The sequence below is a fragment of the Heterodontus francisci genome, chromosome 20 (genome assembly GCF_036365525.1).
Source record: "Heterodontus francisci isolate sHetFra1 chromosome 20, sHetFra1.hap1, whole genome shotgun sequence".
NCBI classification, from domain to species: domain Eukaryota; kingdom Metazoa; phylum Chordata; class Chondrichthyes; order Heterodontiformes; family Heterodontidae; genus Heterodontus; species Heterodontus francisci.
This window is the reverse complement of record NC_090390.1, coordinates 80077900-80098264: the sequence shown is the minus strand read 5'-3', so window position 1 is coordinate 80098264 and position 20365 is coordinate 80077900. Positions and strand designations below refer to the sequence as shown.

Genomic DNA, 20365 nt, shown 5'->3' with positions numbered 1-20365 from the left:
TGCCAGGAATGGTGGTGGAGGCAGAAACCCTCAATTCATTTAAAAGGTACGTGGACATGCACCTGAAGTGCTGTAACCTGCAGGGCTACGGACCAGGTGCTGGAAGGTGGGATTAGATTTGGGCGGCTATTTTTTTCATCTGGCACAGACACAATGGGCTGAATAGCCTCCTTCTGTACCGTAATTTTCTTATGGTTCTATGGTTCTAGAATAGGAGAAAAACTCTCCGCTGGTTGGAGTCAAACCTAACACAAAGGAAGATAGTTGGGGTTGTTGGAGGTCTATCATCTCAGCCCCAGGACATCACTACAGGAGTTCCTCAGGCTAGTGTCCTGGGCCCAACCATCTTCAACTGCTTCAACGATGACCTTCCCTCCATTATAAGGTCAGAACTGGGGATGTTCGCTGACGATTGCACAATGTTCAGTACCATTCGCAACTCATCAGATACTGAAGCATTCCATGCCCGCATGCAGCAAGACCTGGACAATATTCAGGCTTGCGCTGTTAAGTGGCAAGTAACATTCGCACCATGCAAACACCAGGCAATGACCAGCTCCAACAAGAGAGAATCTAACCATCTCCCCTTGATGCTCAATGGAACTGCTATCGCTAAATCCCCCACCATCGACATCCTGAGTGTTACCATTGACCAAAAATTAACTGGATCAGCCATATAAATACTGTGGCTACAAGGGCAGGTCAGAAGCTGGAAATTCTGCAGCGAGTAACTCAATTCCTGACTCCCCAAATCCTGTCCACCATCTACAAGGTACAAGTCAGGTGTGTGATGGAATATTCTTCACTTGCCTGGATGCAGCTCCAACAACACTCAAGAAGTTCAGGACAAAGCAGCCCTTTTGATTAGCATCCCATCCACCATATTAAACATTCACTCCCTCCACCACCAGCGCACAGTGTGTACCATCTACAAGATGCACTGCAGCAACTCACCAAGCCTCCTTCTACAGCACCTTCCAAACCCGCGACCTCTACCACCTAGAAGAACAAAGGCAGCAGAACCTGCAAGTTCCCCTCCAAGTCACTCACCATCCTGACTTGGAACTATATCGCTGTTCCTTCACTGTCGCTGGGTCAAAATCCTGGACCTCCCTTCCTAACAGCACTGTGGGTGGACTGCAGCGGTTCAAGAAGGCAGCTCACCACCATCTTCTCAAAGACATTTCGGGATGGGCAACAAATGCAGGCTTTGCCAGCGGCGCTCACGTCGCATGAATGAATGAAATTCTTTTTAAAACACATTAACTGATCATTTATCTGATTGCTGTCTGTGGGAAGTTTTTAAGCACAAATTGGCTGCCTTTTTGACAACATAAGGGGATTAATGTAGGATTAGTATAAATGGGTGGTTGACGGTCGGCACAGACTTGGTGGGCCGAAGGGCCTGTTTCAGTGCTGTATCTCTAAATAAAATAAAAATAAAATAACAATTGAGTACGCTACAGAGTAATAAATTAATTGATTGACATGCATTGGGATGATATGAGGATGGAACTATATTAAAGTAAGCTCTAATATTACATGCAAGATTAATAGTGAAAGATTTATTTTTAAATTAGAAACAAAATGTAAAAAGCTTCTCTAGGCTCAGTTTTTAAGAAATAGGAAATGCCCCAGATCCAATACTGGATCAATATTGAATCAGCTGATCACTGCCATGGCGACAATAGGGATAATTGTTCCCAGCGCCTTGTTTGTGAAGGGAGAGGGGGAATCAGCTTGATTGCCACTCTGGATCACTATCATGTGATCCCCACTGGAAAATCAATTACAAATTATTTATTGCACAGAAACAAGCCATTTACCTCAACAGGTCCATGCTGCTATTTACACTCCACACAACCTCCTGCTAAGCTGCTTCATCTAACCCCATCCACATACCCTTCTATTCTTTTTTCCCTCATGTGCTTATCTAGCTTCCTGTAAAGGCATCTATACTATTCACCTCAACTACTCCTTGTGGTAGCAAGTTCTCACCACCACTCTCTGCTTAAAGAAGATACTCTCCAATTTACTATTGGATTTATTAGTGACTGTTTCGTATTTAGTCTGTCGTTCGGGTTTACCCTATCAAACCCTTTCATAATCTCTATCAGGACACCCCGCAGTCTGATCTTTTCTAGAGAAAACAGTCCCACCTTGTTCCATCCTTCCAAATAGTTTCCACCTTTCACTCTGGTATCATTCTAGTAAATATTTTTTGCGTATTCTCCAGTGCCTCGATATCCTTTTTTATAATATGGAGACCAGAATGGATCACAGTACTCCAAGTGTAGTCTAACCAAGTGTAGTCTAATCAAGGGAGTATCCTGCTGATGCTAACTACCTTGGCCCAACAATGAAGAGTGGCCACTCACTTCACTCTATCCTAACTCGCCCCAAGTCCCTCTCACCCATCATCCTGGTGCTTGCTGACCTGCATTAGCTCCCAGCTCCTTATGTTCAAATCCTTCCATGGCCTCGCCCTTGCGTCCCGCCCCCCCCAATATCTAGAACCCTTTCCACCTATACAACTCGCCGATAAGTCTGTGTTTCTTTAATTCTGGTCTCTGTTGCATCTCCCACTCTCTTCACGCAACCATTGGATGCAGTATCTTCAGCTATTCGGCCCTTAAGCTTTGGAATTCCCTCCCGAAACCTCTCTGCCTTTTGGACTCTCCTTAATACCTTCCTCTTGGACCAAGCTTTTAATCACACCCTCCTAATATCCTTTAGGTCGGTTTTAATTTTTGTCTGCTTATGCTCCTGTGAAGCACCATGGGACATCATTCTATGTTAAAGGCACTATATAAATAAAGTTGTTATAGATGAGGTAGTGGAAAGTCATTGTTGCTTTTGGAATCGTACCCAGGAGTGTCAGCACCTTCTGGAGATAGATATAGAAAACTGGAAGGGAAAACATAGAGACATAGAAAATAGGAGCAGGAGTAGGCCATTCAGCCCTTCGAGCCTGCTCTGCCATTCATTAATATCATGGCTGATCATTCAACTCAGTAACCTGTTCCCGCTTTCCCCCCCATCCTTTGATCCCTTTCGCTCCAAGACCTATATCCAACTCCTTCTTGAAAACATACAATGTTTTGGCCTCAACTGCTTTCTGTGGTAGCGAATTCCACAGGCTCACCACTCTCTGGGTGAAGAAATTTCTCCTCATCTCAGTCCTGAAAGGTTTACCTCTACTCCTTAGACTATGACCCCTGGTTGTAGACTCCCCCACCATCGGGAACATCCTTCCTGCATCTACCCTGTCAAGTCCTGTTAGAATTTTATAGGTTTCTAGGAGATCCCCCCTCACTCTTCTGAACTCCAGCGAATATAATCCTAACCGACTAAATCTCTCCTCATATGTCAGTCCCGCCATCCCAGGAATCAGTCTGGTAAACCTTCGCTGCACTCCCTCTATAGCAAGAACATCCTTCCTCAGATAAGGAGAGTAAGAAAGTAACAAGACAGCTCTGTATTTTTCACAGTTCCACTCTACTTTCTTAAGTCAAAGTCGCCTAATTCAATTCTTTTAGCATTATCTTTCAATTTGATATGTTACTAATGTTGCTTTATTGGTTACTTTTTAGTGCAAAAAAGGACTTTGATTTATCAGTAGACTTTTGATAGAAATATCAACCAACAGGATGGCTAAAATTTGATCACATAAAATTGTGTTTAATGATCAGCAAGTGAACAAGTGAATATTGCAGCTTTTGAGGAAGCTTTAAATGCAGAGCGAACAGGGTTTGCAAATGAAAAATGCATGAGACATTTGGCTTCCTTCTCCGGTGAGTATGATTCAATTCAGTGTATAATGCCCAACTTAAATGGAAATTAAACAGCTGCTGAACCAATAGCAACAATGTTTATTTGAATCTACTTAGTACTGATGCAGTTCAGAAACTAATATGAAATGCACAGGGAAAAATAGGCACACAAATAAGATTGAGAGGTTGTTGAGATACCCTTAAAGATGCGTTGCCTCTTTGTATGGTGTCTTGTAACGTACTTTAAAACATTTGTTAATGGATGATTTTGTGCACCACTTGTCAACAGTCTCAGCCCCGAGGTCAGGATCAAGACTGCTGCCAGTGTCATAATGAGGGAGTGCTGCATTGTCAGGGATACTGCAGCACGGTAAGATGTTAAACCAAGGCTTTGCCTATTGGTTCAGCTGTATGCTAGTTCCTACAACACTATTTAAGTGAGAGCATGTAGATGTGGTTTAGTCATAATGTGTTCCTTCAGATGATTATCAATGAGGATTGGCAGACAGTGACTAGTGGGGTACCGCAGGGATCGGTGCTAGGAGCCCAGCTATTCACAATATATGTTAATGATTTAGATGAGGGAACTAAATGTAATATCTCCAAATTGGCGGATGACACAAAACTGGGTGGGAGGGTGAGTTGTGAGGAGGATGCAGAGAGGCTTCAGGGTGATTTGGACAAGTTGAGTGAGTGGGCTAATGCATGGCAGATACAGTATAATGTGGATAAATGTGAGGTTATCCACTTTGGTAACAAAAACAGGAAGGCAGATTATTATTTGAACGGCTATAAACTGAGAGAGGGGAATATGCAGCGAGACCTGGGTGATCTCGTACACCAGTCGCTGAAGGTAAGCATGCAGGTCCAACAGGCGGTAAAAAAGGCAAATGGTATGTTGGCCTTCATAACGAGAAGATTCAAGTACAGGAGCAGGGATGTCTTGCTGCAATTATACAGGGCCTTGGTGAGGCCACACCTGGAATATTATACAGCTTTGGTCTCCTTATCTGAGGAAGGATGTTCTTGCTATGGAGGGAGTGCAGCGAAGGTTTACCAGACTGATTCCTGGGATGGTGGGACTGACTTATGAGGAGAGATTAAGTCGGTTAGGATTATATTCGCTGGAGTTCAGAAGAGTGAGGGGGATCTCCTAGAAAACTATAAAATTCTAACAGGACTTGACAGGGTAGATGCAGGAAGGATGTTCCCGATGGTGGGGGAGTCCAGAACCAGGGGTCACAGTCTAAGGATACGGGGTAAACCTTTCAGGACTGAGATGAGGAGAAATTTCTTCACCCAGAGAGAGGTGAGCCTGTGGAATTCGCTACCACAGAAAGCAGTAGAGGCCAAAACATCGTACGTTTTCAAGAAGGAGTTGGATATAGCTCTTGGGTTTAAAGGGATCAAAGGGTATGGGGAGAAAGCAGGAACAGGCTACTGAGTTGGATGATCAGCCATAATCATAATGAATGGCGGAGCAGGTTCCTGCTCCTACTTTCTATGTCTCTATGTTTCTATGTTAGGATTACAATCAGGGTAAAGGCAATAAAATAAAGATATTCAAACTCAGATTCAATCGGAATTAAATCATTATTTCTGAGGACTTCAAAACTGTGGATACATTTGTTCCCTCACTGCAACTACAGGCTTTCAAAACCTCAGCTTGGCATCAACTAATCATCAGTCTTATTATTTATCAATCACCTTGCTCACACATTAGTTTTTTGCCTTATAATGACAGATCAATGGAAGCTATTCATGGGTATGGTGAATCCTGAAGGGTGATGAATTCCTTGTGACCATGTATCCTGGTCATGTGTACCTCCTAACTCTGATGGGCACTGTCTTAAGGCCAGATATGTGGCAGTCACACATTCTGATCCCTTCACAGTGATGGTTGGGGATGTCTGCTGTGGCTCAGTAGGTAGCACTCTTGTCTGAGGCGGAAGGAATCTGACTCCCACTCCAGAGACTTCGAGCACAAAATCTAGGCTGACACTCTAATGCAGTACAGAGGCAACATCAGAGCTGCTGTCTTTCCGATTTGATGTTAAACCAAAGTCTCTTTTGCCATTTCAGGTGGACGTAAAAAATCCCAAGACACGATTTTGAAGAATAGCAGAAAGGTATCCTAATATTTTTAATCCCTCGATCAACATCACTAAAAAACAGATTATTTGGTCTTGCTTGTAGGACCTTACTGTGCACAAGTTGGTTCCCACATTTCCTACATTTCATACAAAGCAATAGTGACTGCACATCAACGAAACTTCCTTGGCTGTAAAGCACCTTGGGAAATTCTGAAGATGCGAAAGGCGCTATATAAATCCAAGCCTTTCTTTTTTAATAGTTAAGTGCGAAATCCAATGACTCACCTGTTTTTTGTTTTCTTTGCTGCAACACATTTAGTTCATAGTCAATGTTCCCTTATTGTACATGTTATGACCAGGTGAGCAATGTTTCACACAAAGTCCGAGTGTATCAGGCCTGTGTCCTCAGTACCTTGCTCTACGGCAGCGAGGCCTGGACAACGTATGCCAGCCAAGAGCGACGTCTCAATTCATTCCATCTTCGCTGCCTTCGGAGAATACTTGGCATCAGGTGGCAGGACTATATCTCCAACACAGAAGTCCTTGAAGCGGCCAACACCCCCAGCTTATACACACTACTGAGTCAGCGGCGCTTGAGATGGCTTGGCCATGTGAGCCGCATGGAAGATGGCAGGATCCCCAAAGACACATTGTACAGCGAGCTCGCCACTGGTATCAGACCCACCGGCCGTCCATGTCTCCGTTATAAAGACGTCTGCAAACGCGACATGAAATCGTGTGACATTGATCACAAGTCGTGGGAGTCAGTTGCCAGCATTCGCCAGAGCTGGCGGGCAGCCATAAAGACAGGGCTAAATTGTGGCGAGTCGAAGAGACTTAGTAGTTGGCAGGAAAAAAGACAGAGGCGCAAGGGGAGAGCCAACTGTGCAACAGCCCCAACAAACAAATTTCTCTGCAGCACCTGTGGAAGAGCCTGTCACTCCAGAATTGGCCTTTATAGCCACTCCAGGCGCTGCTTCACAAACCACTGACCACCTCCAGGCGCGTATCCATTGTCTCTCGAGATAAGGAGGCCCAAAAGAAAAAGAAAAAGAAAGACCAGGTGAGCAATGTTTCTAGGGGTCTTTGGCTGTCTTCACCTGGCCTTATTGTAACAGGGTTTAATTTTACACACACTGTGTTTTGAGCTCCCCTTTTTGTGAATCTGTGTTCACAGTTTCCAATTATAAGACAAAGAACTGAGCACACACAGGCTTTCTTTGGTTTAAAACAGAAAGAGGAAATTTATTAAAACCTTAAACTCTCATACTGCTCACGCGTACGGATATGCGACACGCTCATGCTAGCATGCACATGCGTTATAAACATGCAGATAGGAATAGGAAAGAGCAGAAGAAAAGATAAGTAAAACAGTTTGAGGCAATATCTTGTTACTGTTTGGTGTACCGCTTGCTGTACTCCTTGATTGAAGCTATTTGTTGGGGCCCAGTAATCATCTTAAAACTTTGTTCACATGGAAAACCCTTCTCTCTTTGAGTTTCACGTGTTTTCATGAAATTCAGTTCTGCGGGAAGAGATAAAGCAGGCAGACAGGAGACAAGCAGGCAGGAGAGGAGATGATCCTGCTTCAGTTCCAGGCGCACACGGCATTCTACCTGGCAATTCCTTTGTTTGGGAGTTCCAAACTCTGCAACAGCCAGTCAGTCATGTGATCAAAACTGGTCTGACCACTTCTGTGTATTGGAGGAACAGCAGCTGGGTCCCCATTGCTTCAACATTGTCTGTTACCATGGAAATGTCTTTCCAGTCAGAGATTGCACTTTTTAAAGTTATAATGTTCATGTGGCGAAATAACCTGCCTCAGTCTTGGAAGGCGGGGGTTTGCCTGGCAATACAACATAAATTTTGGTTAAAATTGGAACTCTATATTTGCATGCTTCAGATATGTGGAGAGACTAGAAACCTGGGATGTTCGTTTTTAAAGTAGAGGGGGTTAAGGGGAGATTTAATAGCAGTATTCAATAATGTTAAGTGTTTTAATAGAGTAAATAAGGCAAAACTGTTTTCACTGGCAGGAGGATCGATAATCAGATTTAGCAAAAGAGTCGGGGAAGAGGAGGAGAAATTTTGTTTATGCAACAGCAAGTGTACTATACACCCCCAAATAGTGAGAGGGAGATAGAGGAACAAATATATAGGCATATTTCTGAGTGCAATAACTTTAGGGTGGTGATGGTTGGGGATTTCGACTATCCCAATATTGACTGGGATACAAACAGTGTGAAGGGCACAGAGGGGACAAAATTCTTGAACTGCATTCAAGAGAACTTTTTTTTAGCCAGCATGTAACAAGCCCAATGAGGGGGCACAATTCTGGATTTAGTTTTTGGTAATGAAGCTGGGCAAGTGGATAAAGTAACAATGGGTGACCATTTTGGAGATAGTGACCATAATACAGTTAGTTTTAGCATAATCATGGAAAAGGACAAAGATAAAACAGGAGCAAAGGTTCTAAATTGGGGGGGGGGGGGTGGGGGAAGGCAAATTTTACAAAACTGAGAGGTGACCTGGCAAAGGTGGACTGGATACAACTACTTGAAAGAAAATCAGTGGCAAACCAGTGGGAGGCATTCAAAAGCGAGATACTACAGGCACAGTGTAGACATGTCCCCACAACGATAAAGGGTGGTACGGCCAAATCTAGAGCTCCCTGGTTATCTAAAAGCTTACAGGGTAAGTTAAAGCAAAAAAAAAGAAAGCTTATGATGATCACAAAAATCTTAATACTTTAGAAAGCCTCGAGGAGTATAGAAAATGCAGGGGTGAAGTAAAAAAAGAAATTAGAAAAGCAAAGAGCGGACATGAAAAATTATTGGCAGGTAAAATCAAGGAAAACCTGAAAATGTTTTATCAGTAAATTAAGAGCAAGAGGATAACTAAGGAAAGGGTAGGATCTATCAGAGATGTGCAAGGGAACTTATGCATGGATGCAGAAGATGTGGGCAGGGTTCTTAATGAGTTTTTTGTTCTCTGTCTTCACAAAGGAGGGTTGATGCAGACATAGTAGTTAAAGAGGAGGAGTGTGAAATATTAGATACGATAAGCATAATGAGAGAGGAAGTGCTTGAGGGTCTGACATCCCTGAAAGTGGAGAAATCGCCAGGATCGGATGTTTTGCATCCCAGGTTGTTAAAGGAAGCCAGGGAAGAAATAGCAGATACGTTGAGGATCATCTTCAAATCCTCACTAGATACAGGCGACGTACCAGATAATTGGAGGTCTGCGAACGTTGTACCATTGTTTAACAAGGGTGTGAGGGATAAGCCAGGTAATTATAGGCTGGTCAGTCTGACCTCGGTGGTGGGTAAATTGTTAGAATCTACTCTGAGGGATGGGATAAACTGTCACTTAGAATGGCATGGATTAATCAGGAATAGTCAGCATGGGTTTGTTAAGGGAAGGTCATGTCTTACTAACTTGATTTGAGTTTTTTGAGGAAGTAACAAGGAGGATTGGTGAGGGTAGTGCAGTGGATGTGGTTTACATGGATTTTAGTAAGACATTTGACAAGGTCCCACATGGCAGACTGGTCAGTAAAATGAAAGCCCACAAGATACAGGGGAATGTGGCAGGTTGGAACCAGAATTGGCTCAGGGCCGGGAAACAAAGGGTAGTAGTCGACGGATGTTTTTGCGAATGGAAAGCGGTTTCCAGTGGCGTTCCACAGGGCTCAGTGTTAGGTCCCTTGCTGTTTATGGTATATATTAATGATTTTGACTTAAATGTAGGAGGCATGATTGGCAAATTTCCCAATGACACGAAAATTGGCCGTGTAGTTAATAGTGAAGAGGATAGCCTTGGACTCCAGAATGATATCAATGGTTTGGTTGAGTGGGTGGAAAAGTGGCAAATAGAATTCAATCCTGAAAAGTGTGAGTTGATGCATTTGGGGAGGGCAAATAAAGCGAGGGAATATACAATAAACAGGAGGATATTGAGAGGGGTAGAAGGTGACAGGTCAGGTAGATAGAGTGGTGAAGGCACATGGATTGCTTTCCTTTATTGGCCGAGGTACAGAGTACAAAAGCAGGGACGTGATGCAGGAGCTGTATAGAGCACTGGTTAGGCTGCAGCTGGAGTATTGTGTACAGTTCTGGTCACCACATTACAGGAAGGACATAATTGCTCTGGACAGAGTGCAGAGGAGATTTACAAGAATGTTGCCAGGGCTTGAGGGTTGCAGCTATCAGGAAAGATTGAATCAGCTAGGGTTGTTTTTCCTGGAAATGAGGAGGCTGAGGGGTGATTTGATTGATGCGTACAAAATTATGAGGGGCCTAGATAGCGTAGACAGTAAGGACCTGTTTCCCCTGGCGGGGAGGTCAGTTACCAGGGGACACAGATTTAAGGTGATTGGTAGAAGGATTGGAGGGGACATGAGGAGAAACTTTTTCACCCAGAGGGTGGTGGGTGTCTGGAATTCACTGCCAGGAATGGTGGTGGAGGCAGAAACCCTCAATTCTATTAAAAGGTACCTGGATATGCACCGAAGGAGCTGTAACCTGCGGGGCTATGGACCAGGTGCTGGAAGGTGGGATTAGTTTGGGTGGATAGCTTATTCAGCCAGCACGGACACGATGGGCTAAATGGCCTCCTTCTGTGCTGTATTTTGCTCTATGTTCTTACTCCTGTCATGATCTGGAATGCACTTTGAAAGGGTAGTGGAAGCAGATGTAGTGCTAACTTTCAAAAGCGAATTAGATATATTCTTGAACAGGCCAAAAAAATTGCAGGGCTATGGGGAAAGAGCAGGGGAGTGGGACTAATTGGATAGCTCTACCAAAGAGTCAGCACAGGCATGATGGGTTGAATGGTGTAAGACAGTGTCAGGTGTGGACTTCTCAGTTTACCTATTTCTGTGGGATTAAGCCCTTCATCTTGCTTTATTTTCCAAAAACATGTTTATTGAATCAGAATGGAGAGCCATTATGGTGAAATCAACAAATGTTAATCTGGAACTTTTATTTCATAATTTTTTTCTTCAAAATTCTATACAAATGTACATCATTAAATAGACTCTGCAGTAAATCAGGCCCATCCGAGCAATTAATACAAAACAGAAGAAAATGATTTGAATATCAATTAACTGAACACACACACTACCAGCTGTGATTTAACCAGCCTCAAGACTCAATAGGTGTAGGACAATCATTTGGAAACTTTAGGCAGTGAATGTTAAACACATGGCTTACGTTGCAGTTAGCTAAGTGATGTAAAAACCACAGCATGCACTGGTTCGACTGGAAATACTTTATACTGGGCCTGGCACTGGATATTTATTAACCTGCAGCATGTTTACAAATTAAATGAGGTAATACTTTGTTTGAACTTAAAATCATCTGGAAATATTTTAGGTGATCCATGAACTTCATTCCCAATTGGTTTACTACTACAAGGCTGTTACAAAATATTACAAGACAGTGGCTTTTGGTTCCTTAACTGCTGGGGACAGGGACAGTAATCTTTAGATACAAATATCAATCCTATCAATTAGGAGGACAGAAATTATCAGGCCAACACTGAGGAATGACGATAAGACTTGTGGGGAGAATTCCAGCGCAGACTGAAGTCAATTAGGGACGGGCAACAAATGCTGGCCTTGCCAGAGACACTCATATCCCACAAATGAATAAAATAAAATAAAAATGCATTGTTTACTTAATAAATACATTACATGAGCCTGGATGTAATGGCATTCTAAAAACAATTCAAGTTTTGAATATTTTTCATTAACCTCCTTTCTAGAGTATACACATATAATTCTTACAATTAAAGCAAATCTGTTTGACTTCACGTTGGGTTTCAGTTACAAGATTGAAGGCAGCATTGAATACTCCTGGGATACATGAGTTAGACTGAGTTAGAATCTCAGAAATGTACCAGTTGACTGGACTCATCTGTACCTAACCAGTATCATAATATGCACATTGAATACACTGAGAAACATCAGAATTTGCAATTTATCTTTCACCCACATATTTTCAAGTGCTATAGGGTGGATGTTTGCCCTCAGCAGGAGAGATAGTTCTAGCTTCAGTGGAGGTAGAATAGTACCCAACAACAAGGACTGCCACCTTAGTCCTCTTGTGCTAATGTACAAGACTGCCATTGAGAAGGTCTTGAGTTTCAACTTCAAACCTGATCATCAACAGAACTCACTGGCTGGTGCTGCTAGCTCATTCAGGCCGTTATGTAACACACTTAACGATAGGAGAGTAATGTATGCTACACAAGATAAACATTAGACTTTGGGATTACACTTCAAGATTGCCTACTGTTGCTCACTAAAGAGCCGTGATCATGTCCACAGAGAAGCCTACAGCACCTCCCCTCAATCTTCATTTTCTTTCCTCTCCTGCAGGTTCAGAGTCTTGATGGGGCACAGTTCCATTGGCACTGACACAAATGGACAATCTTCATGGGACAGTTTTGGCAGCACCACGGCTGAGCTCAATCCTATCCTCCATGCTGATTACTGCGTGGCAAATAGGAACCAGGCCATTTCCTCCCCCACCCCCTCCCTAGCTCCAATTGTACAGCTCCCAAATGCTACGCCATCTGACTCTGTACTTTGGACCTTCCTGGTTTGTATGACTCAGTACTACTCCTGGCAGTCCATTTATCAACAGAACCAAAAAGGAAGTCTCCAAACTGGCTGCAGCTGAACACCAGCAGGTCTGTGGTTTGGAGATTCCAACAGGCTTTCATAAACAAACCTTACTGTACAATTTCCTCCTCTGGTCTGCACAGGCTAAATCTGAAAAGCATATTTGGGTCCTTTGGTACTAGGAGTGTAATGTTGTTGTTACACAGATTAGTAGGATGAGGATGTTCTCCAAAGTTTGGTGAGCTCTTGAGGTCAATAGACACATGGCAGAAGAAAACAGCAAGATGCTTTCCACTGTAATACTGAGAGGGACGGGGAAAAAATGACAGCCAAGCTCAACTGATCTCACTCGTACACTTCATACTGGGTGGACAGGGAGCAGCCACAGGGCTCCTGTGTCTCTATAGTTTCCTATGTCACCATTATTGACCAAAATGTCAATAAAGAAAAATTTAACTATAACATTTTTTTTAAAAAAGTACATTCAGGCAGGCTTCACAGTTCCAATGTGGGGAGGAGAAAATACTGTAAACACTACTGGGTTAAAGCAGATAGGGAAATAATTTAACTATTCAGGGACAGGAATAAATACAAACTATGATTTCTTCTTCCTTCTTAGGCAGTCCCTCAGGAACGAAGATGACTTTCTTCCACTCCAGGGTTGCGGGTCCTTAGGAATAGTCCAATCCTGATATTCCAGGTCCCGAAGTTCATTTTGACGGGGTGGAAGATGCCTGTCCATGGATTCTTTGAACGTGGGGTGGCTGTTGCACACCGACTACAACACTGTCCGAGTGAAGCAAGGTATTTGTCCAATGGCAGGAATGGCCGAGACGATTGAAGACCAGGCTCCGCTACACGGACAGGGACTAATACACACACATGGCCAGCATGTCCAGCTGGTGAGCCCAGATGCAGGCCATGACACTGCAGCAATCTTCAACCATTTCTGCACAAAGCCAATTTTTAATAGCCCATTGACATCAGCAGATCCAGAGCATTGGAGCAACAAGATTGTGCAGTCATGGGTCACAATTCCCACTAGGGAGTTGCTCCTAGTATTAGGGGAAGTTTCACACAAATGTCCAATGCTATAGGCACAATGGTACACTGCGGGCACAGGCTGAGAGCTCAGCCTGCCTGTGGTGAGAACAAAGGCCACCAACAGGGATTTATATTTGTCAATGGACTGTACTTTGCTTGCAGGTGCAAGCAGTGAAGGCAGTGAGTGAGGCGTTTCCTACAATCTTGCCTCTTATATAACTAACAATGCATTAGAAGTTCTGAAATAAAAACAAGAAATGCTGGAAATACTCATCAGGTCTGGCAGCATCTGTGGAGAGAGAAGCAGAGTTAATGTTTCAGGTCAGTGACCCTTCTTCAGAACTGAGAACTGTTCTGAAGAAGGGTCACTGACCTGAAACATTAACTCTGCTTCTCTCTCCACAGATGCTGCCAAACCTGCTGAGTATTTCCAGCATTTCTTGTTTTTATTTCAGATTTCCAGCAACTGCAGTATTTTGCTTTTATTGGCATTAGAAGTTCTACCTTCCATGAGGAAAGGCAGAACTTGCATTTCTATAGTGTCTGTCCCAACCTCAGGACATGCCAAAGCACTTTACAGCCAATGAATTACTTTTGAAATGTAGTCACTGTTGTAATATAAGAATCGTGCCAGCCAACTTGTGCACAGCAAGCTCCCACAATCAGCAATGATCAGAAATTTTATTTAAAGTGATGGTGCTTGAAGGATAAATATTGACCAGGACTCCAGGGAGAACTCGCCCACACTTCTTTGAAGAGTGCCATGGGATCTTTTATGTCCATCAGAGAGGGTAGACGGGACTCAGTTTAACATATTATCCAAAAGACAGCACTTTTGACAGTGCAGCATTCCCTAAGCACTGCAATGCAGTGTCAGCCTGGATTATATGCTTAAGTCTTTGGCCTGGGATTTGAACCCATGAGCTTCTGACTCTGGCAAGAGTGCTACTAACTGAGCAAAGGCTGACACCCGATATCAGCATAAAGTGCCCTGACGTACAATACAATGTCCTCCTGATGGTTCCCAGTAAGGGAAGTATAATGGGAGGTATTCTGCTTTCGTACTCCCAGCATGGATCTGTGCCTGCTGAAAAATCTCTCCTATAGTGTCCTCAGTAGGGGAATCAACAAATGGGGATGGGTTGAATGTTAGATTGTAATTGGAAGTGGGGAAAAGGTATGTGGAAAGCCAGCCTGTTGAAGGAAGGTGATGAGTTTCAGGTCACAATTATTCTTGTAGAGGGAAGGGGGTGAGGGGCAAAGATTCACCCCCCCTGCTTTACTTGCTTATAACCTTTCACATTTCTAATATCTGCCAGTTCTGAAGAGGGGTCACTGACCTGAAATGTTAACTCTGCTTCTCTCCCCACAGATGCTGCCAGACCTGATGAGTATTTCCAGCATTTCTTGTTTATATTTCAGATTTCCAGCATCCGCAGTATTTTGCTTTATCATGGCAAAGATTCATGTTCGCTCAGCTGAGGGATGACTGTACTGTGGGATGGAACATTTTTTTTTCAACAACAGCACTCCCAGATCAGCTGCAGCAGGGGTTAGATGGAGGACAAAGGCAAGAATGTGTTGCAATCCCAACATTGGAACATACCCCTTTAATGCAACAGTACAGCCTATTTCCTATATTCTAACAATAACTACATTTCAATAGTACTTCATAGTGCATTGGGATGTGAACAATTAAAACCTGCTAGGCAAATGCAAGTTCTTTCTTTATAATTTCCATTTAATAAGCCTCATCCTGTTGCTGAACTGTGAGGTTTCGTGTTGTGGTCACATCAAATAGTAACAGCTGAATTGCAACTGCCCAAAACTCACTTCACACAGCAGTATTGCAGAACAGAGATCCTCATCTCCTCACACAAAAACAAGAAATGCTGGAATCACTCAGCAGGTCTGGCAGCATCTGTGGAAAGAGAAGCAGAGTTAACGTTTTGGGTCAGTGACCCTTCTTCGGAACCCTTCATCTCCTCTACCTGGTATGCATGCTGAGACTTGAGTACAGAAATCTAGTATCGAAGTCTGTTACACTGTTGGAGTTGCTGACTTTCAGATGAGACATCAATTCGAGGCCCTACTTACTCTCTCAGGTGGATGTAAAAGATCTCATGACCGCATTTCAAAGAAGAGCAGGGAGTATCCTGACCAATACTTATCCCTCAATCAACATCAAAAAGAAATTTAGCTGGTCATTATCACATTGCAGCTTCTGGGCCTTTTGCTGTGCACAAATTGGCTCTTACATTTCCTACACTGCGGCACTTCAAAAGTATTTCAATGGCTGGAAAGCGCTTTGAGACGTCCTGAGGTTGTGCAAGCCACCATATAAATGCAAGTCTTTTTCTTTACATTCAGTCAGAAAACACTGCACCACGCACACTGCCAAATGTAAAAAAATATATTTTTCCAAAAAAACACACTTGCTATTATCATTTTTTTTTGAAAAGTCCAATTCTTTGAAGAAAAATTACCCACAATTTAACGGCAATAGCAAGCTTAAGTGTGCATTGTTATCTCAGCTCACACATGCACCAGGGATCAAATCAAAACAATAGAGTACTGGATCTGCAAAGCTCTTCCCATTCCATCACAGGAAGTTTCAAAGTAACATGAGCTTCTGTGATGTGACATTCTGAGCCTCAAGTGGGAAATAATTAAATGAAAAACAATGCACAACCATTCTGTCAGGTTGTGATAACCTCTCCGCAAGACTGTGCTTATGTGTGTCAGAATGATTTCCAAGAATGATATGGCAATAGTTTAAAGGAATGCCCGTTGCTACATTTTTCAAATCTCAAACAGCTGGTAATAATTTATGCTGTGAAGACTTGTGACACTTGGAATTGGACCAGAAGAGTGAGCCCAAGCCCCTCCCCTCCCTCTTCTGCCGCATTCCCCCCCAACATGTGCTCCTCAACATCTCATCTGGCCCTTGAATTACACTCCATTCCCAAACCCAGGTTCCTCAACTTCATTGCAGAAACGGAGCATGGAACAGCAGCATATTTAAACGCCCTTAGACACACGTAAGTTACCACAGCCTTAGCTCTGCATTGTATTGTAACTCGGGCACAGTTTCAGCATTAATAACTGACACAGATTTCTGAGGTTCCAGATTGAAATGTGAAGCTTTTCTATGAAAATCTGTCATGGTCAACAAGAGCACTGTTTTATGGTGACTGAATAAGTCAGATTCTGATAGATAATTTTCCAAGATTCTGCCCTTTAGCTCCCCTCATGAAAATCACAAATCAGTGACTTTATTGATCGAGTCCCAAAAAATGGAAAATTTCAGTCAGTTTCCCCATTTTTATCCTTGTTAAATGGCTTCCACATTGTAGCTGTACGTGCAGTGTCTTCACTCTTAGACTGGGTGTTAGATAACTCTGGCAGTTGGAGCTTGGCTCAGTCGGTAGCACTCACTGCTGATTCAGAAGGTTGTGGATTCAAGCCCCACTCCAGAGACCTGAGCACATACAGTCAGCTGATACTACAGTGCAGTACTGGGATGCTGGGTCTTTGGGTTACAGCGGAAGGGAATACCAAACGATCAGCACTTTCCAAAATGGTGGCCTGCCACATGGCATTATCGGTACTGGAGAATAATACTGACAAGACCAGGAATAAAGCCCCATTGATTTATATAAATCATTAGAACCTCAAATGTACAACTTAGCACCCCAAATCACACGATGCATGAAAATAAATATAAATTATTGCATTTGCTACTAGCTCTGACTTAAGGGAGACAGCGGGTTAGAGCAGGACCAAGAACAATGGGAGGAACAGACTCCAGACGAAACATAAAAAACTGAGGTATCCAACAGATTTGTGCCCTCACCAAAAAAAACTATGCTCCATGTGAGATTTGACCTGGAATACGCTGAAGAGAATGTTGGAGTGTTTCCCTTTGGATCAGTGAATTGGGAGCATCCTCTCTCTGCCCCTCGCTGTGTTGCAAGTCAGGGCCCCTCAGTCGACAATTCGGCCTCCTCCAACCACAGCAGCTCCTGCTGCGCCCTCCTGTGAATCCGTCGCAGTCGTAGAATGTACAGGGCAATGGCCAGCAGGACCACAAAGAAACAGGCAAAAAACAGGTAGTGGTTATAGACAAAGGAGAAACGCAGCCAGCTGGAATGATTCGTTTTGCCGGGTTCCCGCTGGAGATCCCTGTCATTGTTTGGGGTGAGAGGGGGAGGAAGGGGAAGAAAATCATAATTATTTTCTATAGAATCTTGCAAGTTTTTTTCCTTTCAATATTCAGTACTGTAAGAGAGAGAGAGAGAGAGAGAGAGAGAGAAGGGAAGTCGGAGGAGAGTGAGAGGGGAAGGGGCAGGGGAGAAGAGAGAGGGGAAGGGGCAGGGGAGAAGAGAGAGGGGAAGGGGCAGGGGAGAAGAGACGGGGGAAGGGGCAGGGGAGAAGAGAGAGACCAGAAAAGAGGGGCAACAGGGGATCGGTGAGGGAAAGAGAGAACACGAGATGACACAAATGCGGACGACACAAAGGTTGGTGGAGTTGCGGACAGTGATGAGGATTGTCAGAGGATACAGCAGGATATAGATCGGTTGGAGACTTGGGCAGAGAAATGGCAGATGGAGTTTAATCCGGACAAATGTGAAGTAATGCATTTTGGAAGGTCTAATGCAGGTGGGAAGTATACAGTAAATGGCAGAACCCTTAGGAGTATTGACAGGCAGAGAGATCTGGGCGTACAGGTCCACAGGTCACTGAAAGTGGCAACGCAGGTGGATAAGGTAGTCAAGAAGGCACACGGCATGCTTGCCTTCATCGGTCGGGGCATGGAGTATAAAAATTGGCAAGTCATGCTGCAGCTGTACAGAACTTTAGTTAGGCCACACTTAAAATATTGCATGCAATTCTGGTCGCCACACTACCAGAAGGACGTGGAGGCTTTGGAGAGGGTACAGAAGAGGTTTACCAGGATGTTGCCTGGTCTGGAGGGCATTAGCTATGAGGAGAGGTTGGATAAACTCGGATTGTTTTCACTGGAACGACGGAGGTGGAGGGGCGACATGATAGAGGTTTACAAAATTATAAGCGGCATGGACAGAGTGGATAGTCAGAAGCTTTTTCCCAGGATGGAAGAGTCAGTTACTAGGGGACATAGGTTTAAGGTGAGAGGGGCAAAGTATAGAGGGGATGTGCGAGGCAAGTTCTTTACACAGAGGGTGGTGAGTGCCTGGAACTTGTTGCCGGGGGAGGTGGTGGAAGCAGGTACCATAGAGACGTTTAAGAGGCATCTTGACAAATACATGAATAGGATGGGAATAGAGGGATACGGACCCCGGAAGTGCAGAAGGTGTTAGTTTAGGCAGGCATCAAGATCGGCGCAGGCTTGGAGGGCCGAATGGCCTGTTCCTGTGCTGTTCTTTGAGACAAAGTGCATGCAAGATGCAGTAAGATAGAAACAGAGGGTGAGAGAGACTTTGTCGAGTCAGGGGCTGGAAGAGACATAGATAGAGATGCATGCAGGGGGGTCATAATTTTCACCTACACTACATAAGTATTAAACTGTCGAAGCGCGTCATAAAAATTGAACAGAAGATTCACTCCACCAGTTTACTACCCAAAATGAAAATCATCCCATGGATACTCTGATATATAATGGGCCAGATGTTGCCACCAGCCATTTGTTAACACTTGCACTTGCTCATAGTCTTTTTATGAGCTTTTGCATTTGGGGTTTCTGTCAGTCAACTATCCGCACAGTGCAGTGTTCCCTGCAGGGCATTTGGGCCTGTGCGAAGAGGGCAAGCAACTGCGTATCGCCTTAACCAATCATATTGAAGAATTGTTAATGAGCAGTGCAGAGTCTGAACCAGGGAAAGAAAAATTTGATTAACAGATCTATAAAAGAGACAGAAAGAAAAAGTATTAAAAAATTTCCAACAATAATTAAAATCTAAAGAAATGAGACTCCAAACTTGTAAAAGTTAATTTTCACTGCCAGAAAGTTTGTTTGGCATTGAAAGGGTACTTACACTGGAATGCACAAATTCTAATTTTTTCTGGTGAGTTTAGTGTGTATCTATGAGGTTAGTGCAGCAACCTCATGTCATTCCATGTATTACAACGGTGAGTCTCTCAAACTACTTTTGGAGAAGCAGGGCATCTTGGACAGCAACTTCCTGATTTCCGTAGTTAACTGTGCATGTACGGTAACTGGATGTTGCTGTCTGATTTCCATGTAAAAATAATGGTGAAAGCTATGCAGATGCATAGGGCTGAATTTTATTAGCGTGGCGCACATCATGGCAGCGCGCTTTGAAGTCGGCAGCCTTAAGAAACAGAAGCGCCGCCGCTGAGCCCCCACGCTATTTCGTGCGGGGACTCATTTAAATGGAGGGGGCGAAGCGGCTGCCCCTGATGATGTAAGGGGGCGGCTGCCCCATCCCCGGCAATGGCATCCGGCGCGACCACGCAGCGCCATTTTTAAAGGGCTTCAAGCCCTTAGTAAAAATTTGAATTTTTAAACGAACATTACTCTGAAATTTGTAATAAAAAATAATCAAAAGCTGGAGGCCCTTTCCCAACCTCCCCAATTTTTTTTATTGTCCTATATGACGATCAATAACTTTATTCCCACGCTGAACTTCCTCCCCCCAACCTCATCACATTTGACCTTCAACCCCTTCCCACCATCCCCACAGGCAGTAAAAAAATGTTTTCCCTGCCCCCCCCCCCCCCCCCCGCCCTCCTAAATTCACTCCTCCCCCTCCCAAGTGACTCGCCTCGGAACTCCGATTGGAGTTCTGAAGGCGAGCGAGTTGCAGCGGGTGGCCGTAATATCG

General features: G+C 43.8%; 2 protein-coding genes across 2 annotated transcripts in view; one reads left to right on the top strand and one right to left on the bottom strand.

Moving 5' to 3' along the window:
* The window catches only part of atpv0e2 (ATPase H+ transporting V0 subunit e2), a 553405-nt gene that overhangs the window by 200304 nt on the left and 332736 nt on the right, over positions 1-20365 (top strand). The window lies entirely within an intron of this gene.
* Positions 17178-20365, bottom strand: part of LOC137380884 (ectonucleoside triphosphate diphosphohydrolase 4-like) — an 82294-nt gene continuing 79106 nt past the window's right edge. The window contains exon 7 of the mRNA XM_068053289.1: positions 17178-17723. Coding sequence (XP_067909390.1) covers positions 17516-17723 — 208 coding nt within the window. The 3' untranslated portion in view covers positions 17178-17515. The remainder of the gene's footprint in view (positions 17724-20365) is intronic.